The sequence below is a fragment of the Xenopus tropicalis genome, chromosome 2 (assembly GCF_000004195.4).
Source record: "Xenopus tropicalis strain Nigerian chromosome 2, UCB_Xtro_10.0, whole genome shotgun sequence".
NCBI classification, from domain to species: Eukaryota; Metazoa; Chordata; class Amphibia; order Anura; family Pipidae; genus Xenopus; species Xenopus tropicalis.
In genome coordinates this window covers 88,066,957-88,087,896 of record NC_030678.2, presented here as the reverse complement: position 1 = coordinate 88,087,896, position 20,940 = coordinate 88,066,957, and the positions used below count along the sequence as shown (strand labels likewise).

General features: G+C 37.7%; 1 protein-coding gene across 2 annotated transcripts in view; it reads left to right on the top strand.

The window, feature by feature from the left end:
* Nucleotides 1-7,749, top strand: part of csmd2 (CUB and Sushi multiple domains 2) — a 554,847-nt gene extending 547,098 nt beyond the window's left edge. Inside the window, exons 64-71 of one of the 2 annotated variants that reach the window (XM_018091826.2) lie at nt 1,386-1,565; nt 1,775-1,840; nt 2,153-2,314; nt 2,760-2,872; nt 3,582-3,669; nt 5,328-5,463; nt 5,952-6,128; nt 6,758-7,749. In XM_018091826.2, coding sequence (XP_017947315.2) covers nt 1,386-1,565; nt 1,775-1,840; nt 2,153-2,314; nt 2,760-2,872; nt 3,582-3,669; nt 5,328-5,463; nt 5,952-6,111 — 905 coding nt within the window. In that variant the 3' untranslated portion in view covers nt 6,112-6,128; nt 6,758-7,749. The remainder of the gene's footprint in view (nt 1-1,385; nt 1,566-1,774; nt 1,841-2,152; nt 2,315-2,759; nt 2,873-3,581; nt 3,670-5,327; nt 5,464-5,951; nt 6,129-6,757) is intronic. The other variant, XM_031896919.1, reaches the window with a different exon arrangement.
* The last annotated feature ends 13,191 nt before the right edge of the window (nt 7,750-20,940 follow it).

The window sequence follows — 20,940 nt, the reverse complement described above, 5'->3', positions numbered from 1 at the left end:
TTTCCTAAGCCTGCCTAACCCGGTCAAAGCCACACTCCCTCCCACAGCCCTTAAATCCATAATATGTATACAATACTGCTCTTGCAAAGAAGAGTAATTGTATTGGTAGCCACTCTGGCTTTTATTTGTCTCACCCAGACTGCTCTGGAAGGCAAGTGTTACTCTTGGCTCTGTTTTCTTAGAAAAAGGCCCTGCATATGAATTGAAAATTGAGGGTGTATTTGGACAACATAAATGGAGACAGTAGAATTGTTCAGTGCCAGGAGTTCTACAACAATGCACTTTATATAAGTTTTAATTAATTCACTGTGGAAACAGTGGAATCCTGCAGCTAGAAACTGTTACTTGGACAATTCACTTAACTCTGCAGTTGCTTTTGGCAAACGCAGCAGCACAATATATATACAAATCTAATCTTACAAATGGATACCTCTCAGAAGAAGTAGTTCTCTCCTGTGATCTTGTAACATACTGTAACATGTAGTGTGATCCAGGACAGTAGTTCTCAAAATATTCTCACCAATGCTACTTGTCATAGTCAACACCCTGAACACAACAAATTCTAGCATTATTTACTGGGAAATTGGTCACCTTGGCTCTAGGCTTCAACTTCATTGCCCCATATTGGAGGCCTAAGATGAAAATCTATCCTCTTCTAGCTAATTGGCATGGGTATCATCACAAATCCCTCTAAAAGTCCTGCCTCTGTAATAAAAAGATCCAAAATTGAAAGCCCTAACAAATATTCAGAAGAAAAGTCAAATAGTTCCTACTGACTAACGTCAAAGAGATATTGAAAAGCTCTAAATGATATATTATTGTCAGCTTTTATCAGCTTTCAATCAGTTTTTTTTCGTTTCAGGTTTTTTGACTTTTGGTATCGAGATATACTTTATACACCTAAAGTTATATTTAGCCTGTAAAATATAAGTTGAACAATTTCATACAGTATTAGGTGAACAGAGAATCAACCCAGTCAATAATACTTCTAACTTCAATATTTATTTACAAAAAATGTTTTTTGGGTTTAGGATGGTAAACAGCATAAGAACAGACACACCAATTGAACGTATACATTGCATTCTTTTTATAGTAACCAAAGGCAAAACTGGGTCATTTTAATATTATGGGTACAGGAGTAGGGAATATAGGTTGGGTAAGCTGGCAGGGGTGCAATGATCGAAAGGCTTTAGGAGTAGGGGTTCTGGTAAGGAGTGGGGTAGTGTGCTGCGGGGGTGACATAGAGGGAAAGGGATGGAAAAGAAAGAAAAAAACAGAGGAGATTAACATATAATCTCAGGTAAGAGTCTTATGGTCATAAGGCTCCTTGAAAAGAATTCAGTCTATGCATTTTTAATTTCAATATTTTTTTTTTTTTTGCATAGCTCACCATTGTCGACAACCAGAGACACCCCCACATGCCAATGTAGGAGCACTTGACCTGCCTTCCCTGGGCTACACTCTGATTTATTCCTGCCAGGCTGGTTTCTATCTGACAGGTGGCTCTGAACATCGAACATGCAGAGTGGATGGAAGCTGGACAGGAAAGCCTCCAGTGTGTCTGGGTAAGGTGGCCTTGCACATATTTAGCAGTTTTACAGTTATAATAACTGCATAATGCATTCATTATTGACTGGCATTTTAATGAGAAATTATAAATGAGTGAGGATGTGTCTGAGTAGATTTATATAATGATTACAGGGTTATAAATCTGCCCTGTATGTGTGCATCTGCATATGTTCACCCTTCTTGATCTTTTCTGTTCTACTTTTAGCTGATATCAGACCCAGCGGGAAACCAATATTTCCACCCAAAGAGCCTCCCATCCCAAAAATATCTGGTAAGGACCTTTTTTTATGGATACTGGGTAACGGCCACAGTGTTCAACTGCTCATTGTCTGCTTCACTGTTTCAACAAAGAATTGTATTTTGAGGGGATGAGCCAGATACAGTCTTTTTAAGGGTTAAAAAGAAAGAATTTAAGCATTCATTTTGCAATGAAAGGTCTTCATGGGTAGTATACTAAATAGTCTTTTGTGTAAGAGACTAGTCTCCCAGGGAGCCATCACAGTGTTTTCATTTACATTAGAACATGTTGTTTTACAGCAGCTTAGTGCAGTTTTGTAGTGTTGACCTTGCTCTGCCTTTGCAGTTCCTGCAGATGTTTTTGCCAAGAACTCCCTGTGGAAAGGATCGTATGAATATCAGGGAAGGAAGCAGCCCGCCATGCTCACAGTAACCAGCTTTGAGACTGGGAGCGGCAAAGTCAATGCCACAATGATTGATCATAGCGGGGTTGAGCTGCAAGTTTCAGGTATTTATGTGCCCAGCTGCAGTGATGTTGCTCTTTAACACCCAGTATATTTCCATGGCTTACCTCTCTTTGAGGATGCTGGTAGTTGTAGTGCAGTAAAACATGTAGTGAAGCAGTTTAGCCTTTAGAGTATACCTAACAGTCTAATCCATCTGGTGAACCTGAGCACTTGGTTTTTCACTTGTTTTTTTAAGATGTTCTGTTCAACCATAAAAAACTGCAATTAATATAATAAATTCCACAGTTTAGGATTATGTGTAGTGTAAAAATGCACTATGAAACTTATTTTGCCATGGAGTTAGCAAGATACTCTTTCCATTGTTCTGTAAAATCATGTTTTCTGATGGTGTTGCCCAAAATACTGTTAAAACTCAAAGTCACAGAGGTATTGTAGACATGTTTAACTCTGCAAGTAAAGCCAAATACAACATTTTCTTAATTGCAGGTATTTACAAGAAAGAAGATTTTCATTTGCTTCTCCAGGCACATCAGGTTCGCGGACCAGCTGACATCTTTATGGACAAGTTCAAGATAGACAGCTGGGCACTGGATGGTCATGTAAGTTCCAGTCTGTGGGTTTATCCTTGAATTTAAGGAATGTAAAAAACATATTGAACATCTTTACGTACCCTGGTAGAATATAAATCCTAAGCACACGTGTAGTCCATGTCTATATTCTTAGATTTGAAATAGTGACAACACTAGACAGAACCGACTGTTGATGACAAGTAAGACTCTTCAGATGTCCATTTGCTTCTTGTCTGCCACCACTGTAATGAGTTTGAAACAGAATATGAAGCCTACTCAGGAACATATTATGGGTGGATTAATTTTTTAATTTTCTGAGTATTTTTTATTGCTAGGGCAATGTCCATTACCATGTTTTGTGTATAAACTGACTTTTCTTTATTTGGTTAATGGTTATTTCCTGATTCATTTCTGGGGCAAACTATTATTTAATTTTCTTTAAAAAAAATCATAAAAAACAAAAGTGGTTATCAGATAAGGAATACATAATAATATACAGTATTAAACTGCTGTTTTAGAACTAGTAAACTTAGAGGAGGTTCATAAATATATAAAAGCTTTCCTAGATGTTATGGAATTCTGAGGAAAATTTGAATTTTATCATTTAAAGCAGAGTGCATATTCCCTTTACAATAAAATTATTGATAGAAATACAGTTTTTCAGTTTAGCTTTACCTTGAGTTTTCTATCAGCATGCTTGCAATATTACTGTCAACAACCAGTTTAATTTTCTTTAAAGGTATCCTCTGAGTCCCCTGGTGGAACATACGTCTATCAAGGCTTTGTGCGTGGAAAAGGATTCGGCCAGTTTGGGTTACAGCGACTAGGTAAGATAAAATAATCATCTGCATTATAAGAGCCACCAAGTACTAGACTGCAACTCCCAGTACAGGTATGGGATTCCTTATCCGGAAACCCATTATTCAGAAAGCTCCCATAGACTCCATTTTAATCCAATTATTCAGAATTTTAAAACTGATTTCCTTTTTCTCTGTAGTAATATTGTAATTGATCCCAACTAAGATATAAATAATCCTTATTGGGTGCAAAACAATCCTATTGGGTTTAATTAATGTTTAATTGATTTTTTTAGGAGACTTAAGGTATGGAGATCCAAATTATGGAAAGACCCCTTATCCAGAATACCCTCGGTCCCAAGCATTCTGAATAACGGGTCCTATACATGTATTCCAAAGGTTGTGTTGGCTGATGTTGGAATCGCTAAAGGGTCACAAGCTGGGGATTGCTATACAGAACCATAATAGATTGCTTCCATCATCCACAAAACATTACTATCCATATTTTTGAATCATTATCATGTGTCGTATGCCATAGCCCATCAGCATTCTAATCATCTGCATTGAAAAGATCACAGAGTTCTGGAATTAAGATTTAGTTGCTGTATTATTCTTATATTTTAAAATCACTATGTTGAAAATAATAATGTGAAACGCTCTTTCCAAGATATAATTAAGTTCTTTTATGCGATAACGAAGATCCAATATACAGCTGTGTATTCTGTATATTTTGCAGCTTGTTATAAAATCCTAATCAAATTAATAACACCCCAGTGCATTTAATAGTACCTCTCCGCAGGTTAATTTAATTCTCAGCATGTCATGGTATTAAAATGATCATTCACTCTGCACTTCATTGCTCAACAATGAAATACGTTGGTTTATGTATGTATTTACAATAGCAGGAAAGTTTTCTTATTGGTCTGGATTTCATCGGTAGACCCCAAGGTCATTAATGTGGCTAGTAGCAAATTAGCTTTGCTAGGCTTGATGAGTCTGTCAGCTGTTATACAGTACAGTATATGCTCGGTGCATATATTTTGATATATAAACCTGGGGCAACCAATACATCTGTGTATTTCAGAAAATCAAGTAGTTCATCCACCCAGTATATTTAACAGAAATTGGATGTCAAGACACAGCTAAAAAAATAGCTAGCCTTTATTTTGTCATTAACATGGTGCACATAACCAAATAATAACAGTTAAAATGTAACAATGCAATAAGTTTAACTTCTAGGTGAAAGAGCTGCTGACCCTGGAATGTAGACAAAAAAAAATAATTAGCATAAATGCTCATGTGACTACTGCCTACAAGTTTTTAAAAATGCATTTTTTATTTGAAAGATGGTCAAGCAGTTAAGGGGCAGTAAAACATAGAAGCAAAATGTTATATATTAATTACTAGGGATGGAATAAATCAATCATTTTTCAATTGAGGGAAATACTGAATCCTCCACAAAAGTGAATAACAAACCAAATCCAAAGGATATTTTGGATATTTTCATTTGAGAAAACTTCAAAGCAAAGTGCATCATCCAAAAAATGTAGCCTTCATTTGTCCTAGGCTGCAGTGCTCCCATATTAAATATTCTTACCATTCCATACCTTCAGTCACTTGGTTACTCCCTAACTTACATGCAGGTCAGAAACTTATTATAGACTAATCCTGTTCTTTACAACTTGCAGATCTAAGACTTTTGGGAAATGATCCAGACACGATAGGACACTTTCCATCCAATAGCAGCTCAGTAGCAGCTGCTATCCTTGTGCCTTTCATAGCCTTGATCATTGCTGGTTTTGTACTTTACCTCTACAAACACAGGTAAGACTCCCACTAGCTTGACTTGTTGGTGAGGAGAGTGATGTAATGAAAATAACAGAAAATTATACAGTGACTAGAGAAAATCCACATCATTATGGTAATGTGGCTCATATTTATTGGCATTAAATTAGAAATAGGATACAGTCACGTTGCAAAAGGGCAAAATGCAGCATGTCAGAAAAATGTTGCACACATCAAAAAAAAATTACGTGTGCAACAATTTTTTTTGTCGCGGGTGACAATTTTTTGCTGTGCGCCAATTTGTTGCCCTTTTCGCTAAAAAGTTTGTCACTTGCAAAAGACGGAAATTCGGCATGAATCTATCCAGCAATGAGTGGATTTACTAAACAAGAAATGCAGCTTGCCTTAATCACTCGGGTTAGTCTGTATGCACTATAGCACGTAATTGTAAATGGTCATTTCCACCAAAATCCTTCTATTTGGTTGATGAAACCTAACATGAATAACTCAGTTTTCAATTCTCCCAGAAGAAGACCTAAGGTACCATTCAATGGCTTTGCCGGTCATGAAAACACAAATGGTCGGGCCACTTTTGAGAACCCCATGTATGAAAGAAATGTGCAGCCCACAGAAATCGTAGCCAATGAGACGGAATTCACGGTCAGCACAGTGTGCACTGCAGTATAGCACTTGCCTCCAAACAGGTATGAACTGACTTGCATGTTATATTTAGTTATCAGTGTATTGAAAGAAAAGCATTGGGAAAAGGAAAACGCTCCTCTCCATGCTTTATAGGATTTTGGTCAACGTTTTGAAACCTTTTTCTTAGAGGGCCCAGCTGCCTTGGGAGCAGATTTGCAACCCAAGAATACATTGTTGTTGTTTTGTTTTTTTATACTTTGTTTTTATATGTAATTCTTTTTTGTTTTTCATTTTTCTGTAACCATGGTAAAATATAAACATATATTCACAAATATAGATGAACACCAGCATTATATATTGAACAGGAGAAAAAAAAGAAAAGATAATGTATAATAAAGTGATGATATCAATAAGTCCTACATCTACATGCTGGACCCTTGGTAATATGAATACTGCTAGCTGATTGTTGTTTGGGTCCAACAATGGTTTTAGAATAAATTTTACACTTCAGTTTAGATAGTATTGTATATTGTAACAGAATATTACCCTTGAGTAAATGGGATTGTGGGTGTTGTTTCATTGTTGATGAAGGAGCAGAATCTTTTGCATTACATGCACATATAAGGATTTTCATACTTTACATACTTTATATAAATATCTATTTTGCTAATATTTTAATATTTTTTTACAGTAAACTGGGTCTACTTGGAGTCTCCGTTCTGTCCTTCCCTTGCCCTGCGCACCTTCACTGGGCAGCTGACAACACCAGTGCCCCTTCTTGCCACCCCATTATCGCACACCATCCAAAGTGTGCCCGGCTTCTGGGTTCAGGAGAAAACAGGAGAAGACCCCCGGGTCCCAGAAAATGGCAAGGTCAACAGTGGACTGGCAACTACCAGCTGCCTCAGTCTGCCAGAGTCTAATGTAACCTTGGCAACTGGTAATCTCTACTCGATAAGTGTCAGAGATACCAACTTTGAGGACCTCATCCTCCATGGACACAGTGCAAGTGCTTTTATACTGAACTCATATACATGCAATGTTGGGAGGAAGTCAATATGAGAAATACATATATATAGATATATAAATATACATATTTTTATTCTTCAAAGAACAAATTCCAAAAAGTGCTTTTCCTCCATGCTTCTCCACCTGATCCCTGCAGCACATAAAAGACTGTGTCGCGTTGGTGTGATGGGGGAGTGCAGCCTTACACCCTACACCCAAAGTCGGTGTGCGAGTTTTCATTCTGCAAACACTTAAAGGAGAGATGCAAAATAAATTATTTTCCACTGACACCGTCTTAGCCCATGGCATGTGGCGCAGGTGCAATTTTATCGGCTGCCCTCAGATACAGGAGGAACATTTGTCCTCTATGAAGCGCTGAAGTATGCCATTCAGGAAAGACCTGGACACATTGCTTCAGAAAGCTGAAACAAGTAGACTGAAAGATAATGAATGTGAGTAGGTAATGCACTGCAGGATCCTGTAGAGTAAAGGGCAGAGATTTACCCCCATAGTACTAAATGCCTCACAGACAATCTCATATATCAGTTATCTATTTTTATAGAGTTAGTTGTTGGCACCTTTGATTCTTAGGCCCGAGAGGAAACAAAATGACAATTTGCTGAAATAAGTATAACTCTAATTTGAATTTGTAAATTAAAGCACTATGAAGGGCAAGAGTATGGAGAGCATTGCTTGGTCATAAATGTTTGGTTATTTAAGTTGCCACCCCTGCAGCAAATAAAAAAAATACACATATACACATTATCCTACTCTACTGTGTGCCTCATGTATATAGGAGTACATGAGGGAACATAGATAGATGATGATAGATAGATAGATAGATAGATGGGATTTTACCTGCATTGCTTGCAGACTTGTCTTTTAAAGAGGAATTGGGATGACAAGTACAACACTGTGCATACAAATCATCTTCTGATAGCTGCTAAAGTCAGTGACCTTGGGCCGTCAGGGAGCAGATTGATAGTGAGGTTAGATTTTTATTGCTCTCATAATTTTTCATAAATTATCTTTCTCAGTAGGCCCTTACATATTCAATAAAACCACTGTATAGTAGCTATGGTCAATGTAACCCATCCCTGCCTTAAAAATAAGAGAGAACCCTTTTTGCCCTCAATATATTAGTCCTCTTCATGGGCATGAGCAAGCTAATATTAGCATCTCTGGGTAATAATGTCTCAGCCTGTGACTCTTAAATGACTTTTTATTTCTTCATGGATTCTAGTACATGGCTTGCAATGCGTAACTAACCTAAACTTAACAGCTTGCAAGTGAAATCAGTTACAGCAAATCTAATATTCTTTCCCCAAACACTAAAGTGAGAGGTTTGCTACACAAAGTACCTAAGTAGCAATCATCATGGCGTATGTAAACATATCACACATTAGGGCTTATTTACTAGCTGACAATAGCAACAAATCAGAGGTTAGCTTTTATTTTGTTACTTGTGGCAGACTTATCAAACTAAATGCTGATTGGTTGCTAATGGCAACTGTACTTGTGCAGTTTAGCACAATTTTAGTAAATAAGTCCTGTAAGCACCGTTTGATTGTAGCGTGTTCTCTTCCTGTATGATTTATGTTAATGTAATTGGTTCTTAACAGATAAGATTCTGTTGGACAGTTTAAGAATAGTTAAATATCTATATTTTATTTTTTATAAATAATAGAATTCTTTATAGAAAAAAAGGAAAGATAACTGCTTCATTTGGGTAGCTCAAAGTTATAGTTAAGATTTAATAAAATTAGTTAAATGTTCCTATGGCAAATTAACAAGCTTGATTAGAATCTTTACTCTATGGATCAGCAAAGTTTGCATTTAATTTAATGTTCCACTTTTTAGCTAGCACATACTTATTTCTACATGATAGTTGGCCAGGTCTTGTAGCTACTGCTTGGTAAGGAGGTGGCAGTGCATGATTCAGAATGAAAGGCAGGTAGGGCTGAGCAACACAGAGCACAGCTACAGGGAAGTGCAAGGGTTGTGTTTAGGCATGCCACGTTAAAGGAACAGTAACACCAAAAAATTAAAGTGTATAAAAGTAACTAAAATATAATGTGCTGCTGCCCTGCACTGGTAAAGGTTGTGTGTTTACTTCAGAAAGTCTAATATAATTTATATAAATAAGCTGCTATGTAGCCATGGAGGCAGCCATTCAAAGGAGAAAAGGCACAGGCACATAGCAGATAACAGATAAAACACTATTGTATTCTACAGAACTTATCTGTTATCTGCTATGTAACCTGTGCCTTTTCTCCTTTTTTCCAGCTTGAATGGCTGCCCCCGGGGCTACACAGCAGCTTATTATATAAATTATAGTAGTGTTACTGTAGCAAACACACCAGTTTTACCAGTGCAGGGCAACAGTGCATTATATTTTTATTACTTGAAAGCTCTTTCATTTTTTGGTGTTACTGTTCCTTTAAAGAGATACCAACACCAGAAATTAACCCTTTTTTACATCTCTCATAACATTCTCTTTGTATGATATTTATAAATTTGCCATAAAAGTATTTGCCCAATGCTTTTACATTAACTGTCTGATCCCCAATGTCCCTCTATGAGGGGGCTGCCATATTTGTGCAGCAGGAGTCCGTTAGCATTAGAAGCTATAACTGACAGGTTGGAAAGGGACAGTCAGGTTGGCAAAACAGTCAGGTTTAACAACTTCAAGTAACAATTACTTATAAAAGCAGCTTTGTTAGTGAAAAAAGATCAACATGACCTATAGGCAACTTTTAATGTACATTTAGAATTTGAAGAGTAGTTTTTTTAGTGTCAGTATCACTTTAATGAAACTGGTTTTACACGAAACTGACTGCAGGAAAAATCGTAGGGACCACAACTGCATTTGCGCATGTAAATGAGCCCTATGATGTTTCAAAGAGATTTCTAAATACACAGAAAGTCTTCAGTTTGTCAAGCTCAGTGCTTGGGTTTAGAAAAATAGTCAAATAATTTTAACTGAACGTCTCTAAAGGGTTTTTTTGTTGTTTTCATCTCTGTGCTGTAACATTGTATTTGCACTGCTCCCCCTCTTATTTGCCCTTTCTCTGTTTACCTTATTCCCAATGCAAATTTAAACATAATAACTGTAATGTACAGTATGGCACTTCCGAAAATCAAACTGGAAGAATCCCAGAGCCCATTTTTTGTGGCTCTGCAAGTTTCTTAAAGCTGTGAAGTCAAAAGACTGGTTAGCAGGGACAATCCATATAGGTTCTTGATTGGCTGAATTTATATGCATGCATCATTTTATGTATGCTGTGATATAGGCAGACAGGATGGGAAGCAGTGAAAGGAAAATGTTAAAGCCACATTAGTTATAATAAATACATTGCTTTTGACAAAAAAAACATATCCTTTAGTTTCTATACAAACAACATCTTATACATCTTCTGTGGAATTTACATTTTTTCTAATTAAAATGACTGCTCCTAAATCTGCTCTTATGTGAAAGTATTTTAATATTCATAGAGTTATATGTTGCATACATTGTTAGGAATGATCATATCTAATAGAATATACTGTATACTAATGAAGTACATTATCTGTATTTCAGCAGGTTTTGGTAAAAGAATATTAATTGCACTTTTTTTTTTCTTCCAACTATGTCAGGGAAAGCAAAAGAATGTAAATATTCCAACATGCTCTCTGAATGCCACATTTTATGTGCTAATAATTGAACACATTTTGGTGCACTTTGAGCATGAAGTAATTAAGTTCAGTTGGATACAAATTGCCGACAGTAATTAAAGAGACTGTTGGGGTCATTAATTAATTGGCACTTCTATGGGAATTCAGAATGCACATAGTATATTATTAAATGCTAAATATCTGTGCCCCGTGTTGGTATAACCCACTGTAGGGTCTCAATCAGCGATTTGGAATCCAAGGAAGAACCAACTTATAAGTAACCCTTTTTCTCATTATGTAGCGGTGCCAAAAATATTGACTGCCATGTTATCTTAAAAAAATTCTTAAAATTATATAGGTTATCCAACTATGTTCACTTTTTTTATATTCTGTCTTTCTAAATTGCATCTTGGGTCTGACTTTCAGAATGGGTTGGACACAATGACATAATCAGAAATCCCATAAAGCTTTACTAGATGCCAATGGAAATATCTGGTATACATTTCTAACAATCCAGTTTCCCATATGACAGTCAGTCCAGTTGCAATGAGGTGGAAAATGCAATTTTGAATAAGGGCAAAAAGTGTATGTAAAATCAATATTAGGATGGGGGTGGTGGTTGTACACGACAATTGGTGACCTTTATGAAAATAGCAAGCAATCTAAAATATATCACTGCTCATACCTTCTGTATCATTGATATGCCATGCTGTGCTTTCATCAGGTAGCTACTTCCAGTGGGACACTGAGGGCAGCTTTGCTACTTAACCCAAATGTGAACCCAATGAAACAAAATAATAATTGGTGCTTAACCTCTTTGTTGCACAACATGACTCAGTTCTTAATGTTGTGTAAGGACAGAGGGTAATTTCCTTCTCAGTGCATCTTGCTCTCTCCTTGGGACGCTCCCAACTTCTCCTGTTGGAAATGGAAAGAGGACTCGCTCGAGTAGCTCATTGCTTTGTCACTGGACTCCTGCTCCCCTAAACCCCCTGCCACTCATAAAAGGACAAATAGAGAATACTTACAGACTATTTTGTACAGAGATTTATTTTTATGAAGAGAATTTGTACAGGAACATAATACAGAAATAATAAAAAAAAAAAAATCAAGCAAAATCCTTTATGTCCTTTTTGGATTATTGTATCCTATGGTAGTGATCAGCTTTTTTTGTAAATGTAAAGATAAAATGTACAAATGCCTTGTTTACAAAAGATAACTGTACATATGTAATCTATACACGCAAACGGCTTGTCTGCAATATAAACTGTTTAATTTATGTGTCTCTGTATATGAGGCTTCTTTATGTTCCGTTTGCCTTTACTTTACATGATTTTGAAAAGCTATTTTAAATTTTTGGAATTCAAATTAAATCTAAATTTTTGCAATTTTTTGTGTGTCTTCACTTTTGTTACCAAGGTGACTGAGCAGTGAATATCTGTTGACTTAATAGGGCCATTTCTTAATGATGGTGTTACCTATGCAAGGCACCATAAAGCAGGATTTTCCAACACATTTGTTCTTTCAGCTACTGAACTACGTACATTATCTGGCTTCCCTGCCAACCTACAGCAACAGGAAGGCTAATGGACCAAGGACAGGATGGATAAAGTGTTCAAACGTGCATAATATTCTTTTATTTTAACATTAGGTGGCAATACCCATGACCTTCCTAGAGGTTATTCTTTTCTCTGCTACAGGAACATTCTGACTGATCAAGAGCTACACTTACAGGACTTGACTGATTATCTCTACCTCTTTACTGTGTGTAGGTGATACACATCATTCTTCTTTGAGCAGGAGGTGTGGCAGCAATCATCTGGCTTAAGGCTGTTCTTCCCTAATTTGAGTAGTTTTTCACATAGATGGAAAAAATACCCTCCTTTTTTTAAATATAGTGTATTTTCACAGGAACCATTTTCAAACCCTCCTTGCAGACATAGAGCCATGCAACCCCTACCTCATCTTAATTCATTGTGATGAATTTTGGGACTTGTTTTCCAGAAAACCTGTGCACCACTATAGAAAAAGGGGGAATTCAAGTCCTAGAATCTGTCACATCACAATGGAACAAGGTAAGGGCTGTGTGATCCAAAGTGAAGTTGGGAAGTAGTCCTACAAGCAAAAAAATGGTTCCTACTTGGCTTCCTTTTCAATTTCATACATGTATGTGTAAAAAAGGAAATATCTATATCTATCATCTATCATAATAGTGTTTATTGACACTATTAATAGTATTTATTGACCTTTTATAGTGGTTATTGACCTTTTATGTAAACCCACCTGAATCAGCTTACCATTGTAAAAGAGGTGGAGTATTTTTCCCTCTTGAACTTGAGAATTCACCTTGCACAATTCTGCACTATTCTAAACCTTGATAGCATGTCCTTATTTTATCCTAAAACAAGGATTAACACCACAGGGCATGAGACTTTAGAACCAAACAACATGCACCACACAGTAAATAAAAGTGGCCAGGTTGTTTTAACTGATTTTTAAAGAAGAAAGAAAGGTAAAAACTAAGTAAGCTTTATCAGAAAGTTCTATGTAAATACAGCCATAAGCACTCATAGAAAAGCTGCACTGACTTCTCTGTCAAAAGATTTCTTGTGTCTGTAATTCACGTGCCAGAGACACGCAGCTCTCTGCTCTTTCCTGCAACCCCCTCCCTCAAGAATGCTAAGAACTCACACCCCCCCCTTAGGAATGTGGATCTGAGCCAATGAGCAGGAAGCTGACTCATAAGGGGAGATTTATCAATCCTCGAATGCTCCGAATGCGTCCAAATGCGGTTTTTCATAATGATCGATATTTTTGCGACAATTTCGTCACCGCCACGACTTTTTCGTATCGTTCGTACAATACGGAAAAGTCGAGACGGCGACAAAAAATTAGCGCAAGATACGAAAAAGTTGCGATCTTATCTAATTATCGGATCCAATCCGAATTTTTCCCATTCGGGATTCGAACTCATTATCGGCCCCACTGTCTTACTAACTGAGCATGTTCACTTGGTCTCGGTCTCCGTGCAGGAGCAAGGCATTGTGGGAACTTTCTTTACACAGCTTAGTGTTTTTTCTTCCTGTTTGGCTTCTGATCATCTGAACGGGTTAAATATGGGGAGCCTTAAGGGCACTATTGAGACAACTGAAGGTATGCCTGCAGCTAATGCCTTTCCTTCTCCTTTAAAATATTGATTTGGATATCTATATGATATATTGTACAGTATAGTACAACTGATGGCAACTTCAAGCTGTATTTGCAACTCAATTTGCAGAAAATTGGAAACCAATTTTGCAGTAAATAGTCAAGAAGATTCCCACTAGTAGTTTTAGGACAGTTCTTACGTCTACCTCTGTCTTATAGAGGAAACAAAGTGGTTTGGTTTCTCAGTACAGCAAGTGCACTCTGGGTAAATTCTAACCAGACAATTTACTGTAATGTTTTAATGGACCAAAAAGCAGTTTAAACAACTGTGACTAGGAAGCCATTCCACTAGTGCTTCCCAAGATGCAAGCACATAATTGTGTTGCAAAGTAATATAGGAGCATTTTACACCATGATGCATCAGTAACATTTGTTTTATAATTAATCAAATCTATCCTCTAAGCATCTAACACTGCAAATGAATGCTAGCTAAAATGGGATTTGACTATTGTAAAAATATTATCCAGTAGGTCCTTCCAGCAGACACAAGGGCACCCGTTCAGATTGGATGGATCAAATGGAGAAAGCTTCTAAAGCTGTTTACTCAGGTATGGTAATGGTTTCTGCAGAATAAATATATTGTTCATTAGGTGGCCCTAATGTGGTAAATCTATTGACAGTAAAATACCAAAATGACTTTCCTTCTGCTTTAATAATAAAGGAAACGTTTCAATACCCACGTACATGTAGTGGCTGCTCTGCTGGGTGACACAGTGTTACTTTGTACACAGAACTTGATTTTCAAAAATAGTCAACACTATTCTGTCTATTTGCAAATGTCAATACAGCATTTCAAGTATCTGCAAAAGTAGCCTGCATCAATTATACATTAGGCTGAGGGCCAAAATCAGAACTAATGGTTAATGCGTGCAAATTGGATGCATTAGGATTAGCTAGAACTTTGCTTCTAATAGATTATTATAAAAGCAGAAAACATGCGGGTTCCTTTAGACTCTGTGGGCTAGATTTATTAAACAATGAGAGGAAATGGCAATTTTTTAAAATAATGGAATCAGAGTTAATAGTAGCAAGATGATTATGTTTAGTGTCTCTAAAGACAACTCTTCCTGCCACTTGTGCCTTCTAACTTTCCAAAGCAGGCATTCAAATGAAAGGGGGATAATACTTTCCATAGTAATGAAAAATATACATGAATATACCCAGGCATTCCTTTCAGCATATTATCAAAGGTTCTTCATCACACCAGTGTACTTGCTTCAATATCACTCTATTGGTCCTTTTCCTTTAGTATGGGGCCCCTATCAGCTATTGCTATTAGAAGCCCAGATCAAGATCATGCTAAACAGAACTACAGAACTAGGATTAAGATTGTAGGTGAGTGAAGTTTTTTTTCGTTAACTCCTTTCTTTTTTTCCTACTAAGAATCCATCCCAATGTCTGCAACTCCCAAAATCCATTAGCCATTGCCTGTATGTTGGAATATGATGGAAGTCTGTAGAGCTACAAAAGGTTTACATCACCTAAATAAAAAGAAAATCCTAATCAAACTCTGAGCAACTTGCCAATATACACCTCTACTAACACAAACTATGTCCTCTTTCCTAAGCACCCTTTTTCCTGTTGTAATTCTTTTGATCCCTGAAGTCTCTTGATTTTTCTAGTCATCCCCACTCACAACTTGCTCTGTTCACCTTTTGCCTTCTTCTCTGCTTAAACACTGTGCTCCAGCCTCTGTCAAGCCTATACTTAAAAAGACTTGACCCATTCTTTCTCTCTAATTACTGCCCTGTCTCTCTTCTACAACAGATCCTGGTATCAGTTATGTTTCTCCCTGTTATTGACATTATTTAGTCTGATTTGAACTGCATATTGTACCTAGACAACCATGTGCAGATTTACAAATGATCTTGGATTACCAAAACTAAAGCTCTATTCAAATTCCACTTGACCTCACATCTGCTTGTGATACAGTTGACCACAAATTCTTATTCACTTGGTTTCTTTAATGAGACTGCATCCTGACTCTCCCCTATCCCTTTCTAACCAGTTGATTTCTTATACTAACAAAACCTCATCATCAGTTCCACTTTATTTAGGGGTGCCACAAGGTACTTAGTCTTCCTTATTCTACTGATATACTCTGTCTTTGGGAGATCTCATCCACTAATTTGGCTTTAAATATCACCTGCATGCTGATGTTATTCATAGATATTTATCAACCCCACAGCTGAAACTCAAATCTTTGACTGCCTCTTAGGAATCTCCACCTGGAGGAATCAATGTCATCTCAAACTCACCAATATGGAAACTGAAGTGATTATCTTTCCACCTAAACCCAGTCCTAACCCCCCTTTACTGCTTCGACTGATGGCACACTCATTTACCCTGTCAACTCAGCACATTGTCTTAGGGTAGTCACTGTCTCCTCCCTCTCGTTCTCAAGGACCCTCATTCCTCTGCACCTCACTTCATCTTTTCTGTCTCCATATGTTCCTGGTTGACTCTTCCGCTTCTCTCTGGGTCGCTGCCCAGTTGCAACACCCACTTTCACTGCTGTTTATCACATGAAAGATTTATCTCATGCTGCTTTTACATTTTGAATGCTTTCCCTGATTTCTTCCAGAGAGGTTCCTTCCTCAGTCTATTCAACAAAATACTTGGAAGCTACCGTTTGAAGCACTTGCATAACATCTGAGCAAATCCTGACACTTATAAGGCAGTGGCCAAAATAAACTGCAATAACCCCCTATTGTAGGGTGACCAGATCACTTGAGAATTCAGGGACACGTCTAACAAATGTATGTTGCTAGGCTGCACTGATTGCATAAAAATGAAATTGCATGCAGTGCAGCCATTCTGGCTGGATTTTTTAGGCGTGTCTTGAACTTCCAAGTGGTCTGATAACCCTGTTACCTACCAAATTAGATTGTAAGCTCTACGTACAGGGACACCCTTCTTCTTGTCCCTTTAATGCTTATTAATTAGGGGGAGATTTATCAATTTGGTTCAAAAATTTGAATGTCTGGTCTGGTGCAAAAACCCAAAAACTTGAATGTAAAGCTTTACCATATAAATGCTTGCAAGTTTCTACAGAAGCCAATGGGAGTTGTCCTAGGCAAAGTCAATCCATATTTCCAATTCGAGATATTTAAGTTTTCAAGTTTTATTCAAGTTTGTAAACTCAAAAATTCAGGTATTTGAGTTTTTTTTTATTCCAACTAGTTTACCACATTAATAAATAAGAGAGATTTTAATATGTGAGTTTATTCGATTTAGAAAAAAAACTCAAAAATTGAAAAATAAGCCGCTTAATTTTGAATGTAACTGTGTGTTATTATTTATCATTTTACTATTGTATTGACTGTTTGTTCTGTTGAAGGACAAGAAAAGGCTAATAAAGAGTTAATCTCAAGCTGCAGGCATACCTTCAGTTATCTGAATAGTGCCCTTAAGTCTCCCCATATTTCACCTGTTCAGATGATCAGAAGCCAAACAGGAAGAAAAAACACTGAGCTGTGTAAAGAATGTTCCCATAATGCCTCACTCCTGCACCAAAAGCAAGACCAGCTACTCAAGAAGCACATGCGCATTTTACATATACTATGAGCGCGTCTTACTAGCAAGCTCGTGCCTGTGTTTGCGCAGTGCACAGTAGAGTAGGGTAGAGTAGGTCACACTCGCGTCTAGGGGGAGGGTGAAGATTCGCGCATGTGCATTTAGTTAAGCGGCACCATGTTGGACTAATTTAAATATCTAACATGGCGGACGCAATAGATGATAAAGAGCACTTAGAATGATTGGTGAGTGCTCTGAAAATACTTGCTGAAAAGGTAAAAAAATGTAGCAATCAGCTACAGGGACATGAGGCCTATGTATATAAGGGGGGGGGGTGTCACATTTTTAACCCTTTCCTTCTCCTTTAATGTATTGTTCTACTGTGCAGCACAGTGTTTCAGATGTCAAGGCCAATAGTATTGAAACTGCTTTCTATAGCAACTATATTTACAAATAACTTTTAAATGACTAAAGCAATACTTGTACCTTCCTATCAAATCCATGTTAGAAAATATTTTTTTTTTTCTCTGTAATAATAAAACAGCCCCTTGTACTTGATCCCAACTAAGATATAATTCATCTTTATTGGATGGAAAACAACCCTATTGGGTTTATTTAATGTTTAATTGATTTTGTTGTAAACTTAAAGCATGAAGATCCAAACTACAGAAAAATCCCTTATCCGGAAGACCCCAGGTCCAGAGCATTCTGGATATCAGATCCCATACCTGTACTTCAGTATACAGGTAACATAACATTTTAGTGTGCTGGAAATATAACACATCATGCTGCATAAAGGATCTATAGCCAGCATTAACTACTGTACAACATGTGCCTGCGATTCAGCAGGTATAACTGTCTGGCTGCTGTAACTCACTGCAGGCTGTCTGTGCTGGAGACAGTGTATAACTGGTTTGCACTGACATATAACAGTTTTGAATAACTTCATAAAAGTTTAGGATAAGGATTTCTACCTGTAAGACAACAGGAACATTCACTTAGACCTGCACATGGAAATTGGTGCATCAGGTAAAGGTTCCTACCTTAGCTGTGCACTTTGGTTCCCCCTGCAGCAGCAGAGCAGGAAGTGTTCCTGCAAATTACAGTCTTATAGGAAACAATACAGTATTTAAGTAAGTGCTGAGCATTTTTAAAAGCACAAACTTTATTAGGGGAGTGCATAATAACCTTATACCCCTTACACCTTACTCACCCAATAATACTGACACATTCCTATTGATTTTATAGGAATTCGTCAGTAACACTTTAAAATATATAATGAATGGATATTGGAAAGTTGATTACATTTTATTTCACTGTAACACTTGTTTGGCTTAGATTAGGCAAAACCCAGGCTAGAAATGGTATAGAGCATGTGTTACATGCGACCCTTGATTCTTAGGTATGGGCCTTCGCTAAGTGGGAGAAGTAATATGGAGCTGAGGGTGTAGTTGAACTACAACTTTCTGAGTTTGTGTGGTGCGGATGGACGCCAGAGGATTTTTATGGTGAACTATGATACAGATTTATTTGTCCAAGACACAGATGGTAAGATCAGGGTAATCATATACTCACAAGCAGTTGATATAAAATGTCACAGTGGTTAGTAGCAGTTGTGGCATACAGAGACAGTGCAGCACACAGTGGAACTAGGTAGAGTTAATAGCCAGGAGTCCCAAGATGGATGCCCTTTACTGGACCGGATCCCTACAGCCAACGGTGGTTCAGGGTTTAGTATTAAACTGATACCTGTGTCTTAACTGTGGTCCCTACAGCAAGGCAAACAGAGCCTGGGGTAGGCTAAACCTTTAATGTCTCCTATGTTGGAGCAACATCTGCTCGTTATAGCTAGATCTGACTATGCTCACTCTCCTAGAGGGTGCTATTAAATATTCTGCTGTGCTTGCTTATCCTCGTTCACGGGCCCTGTCCCCGACTTTGGCTAGAGGTATAGTGTCCTCTAGGGTACAATTGCTTCTGGGGCCTACAGTCTGCTCCCAGGCTCAGATGGAGCTCTGCTTGGGACACAGCATGCAGCCAAAAGAGGAAGCCACTCCTCCTTGCTAGACACTATATCAGTCTGCAAGGGGAGTGGCCAACCTGCACTAAACCTATAAGGGATAGTGTTAGAACTGTAACTCAAGTACAGGGGCTCTTACCCAATAACAAGGTGTGAAGAGGTAGGGGATAAAGCCATAGGGAGCTTAACCCTATGGGTCCCTACATCACTATGTAAATGTGTTTGGGTGGAGGACCCCATTAAAGAGAGGTATTACCTGTCATCTTGCTATTTTCCAACATTGAAGGATTATTAATATGACACTATATTCTAACATCAGAAGGGTGCAGATAGTGCTGCTTAGGTGTTTAAAATCAACAGAAATATGTTTAATACCTCCAGTGAGGATTTGCCTGGACAAGGAACAGGAAGCCAGGTGTAGAAGGAGGAGACAGGTTTGTCCATTAAGGATGTTCTTTCATTATTAGAAAAATGAATTTGTGTGATTGGTTCATTGTATCTTACTGAGTTTCCATGAGGAGCAATGGGATGCTTGTTATATATCTGGTGATTTCCCAGACAGGGGAACTGCATTCAAAGAAATGAGTGAAAAGATGTCAAGCTGGCAAACTATAGGGTGTAAAATTTAAGATCTGCCATAGAAAAGGAAATGGTGCATGCAATCGCCTCCTGGGAGAAACAATCAGTTCTGATGCAGATATTAAAGAAATAAAGCAATCTCCAGCATGACCTCCGGTAAGTGTTTTTTCAAGCAGAACATGATTTGGTCAGACTGGAAAAGCTAATGGATTCCATCAACCTTTAGTCTAGCCACGCACAGATGTTGATTTACACTGTGAAATGGATAGAAATGCGTTAGTGTCCTGGACAGGAACTGGGTTGTTGTGAGATCCTCTACAATGCCAAAAGCAAAGACAAACAGCCATTTAAAAGTCCCTCTCTAGGGAATATTAAACCAATCATAATGAAATTGATTCTTCCACTGTGCGCAAATGATTTTAGTTTGCTGGCCCTGGGCTAATGCCCATTAATGCACTCTGGGACTAAATCACAATATATCTACTACTTTCACTCTCTGATATACAGAGGGGGATGCTGCAGTAGAGGAAAATCTCTAGCATATGGCTGTGTTTTCTAATTACACTAGAACATGCCTCAAGTAGCATAATACATTTTCACATTCTTAATACATTCTTAAGAAAACATATAAATATGTCACTAAACTATGTCATACTCATGATTGTATGATCAGTGCTTGCACACTGCTGTCCCACCAGGTTTTCTGGGCTTCACTCCTGAGACAGACATAAAAAGTCTGCTGTTAGAGAAAGTAAAGCGATTGTGCATCTTCCTCAGAGTTCTCCCATTTCACCCCACAGTTTTACAAAGTAGGAGAAGCAAATTCAAACACACAGGGTCTGACTGCCCCGGGTGGCCCTGGTGTGCACTCCCCCAGGCCGCTAATCTCC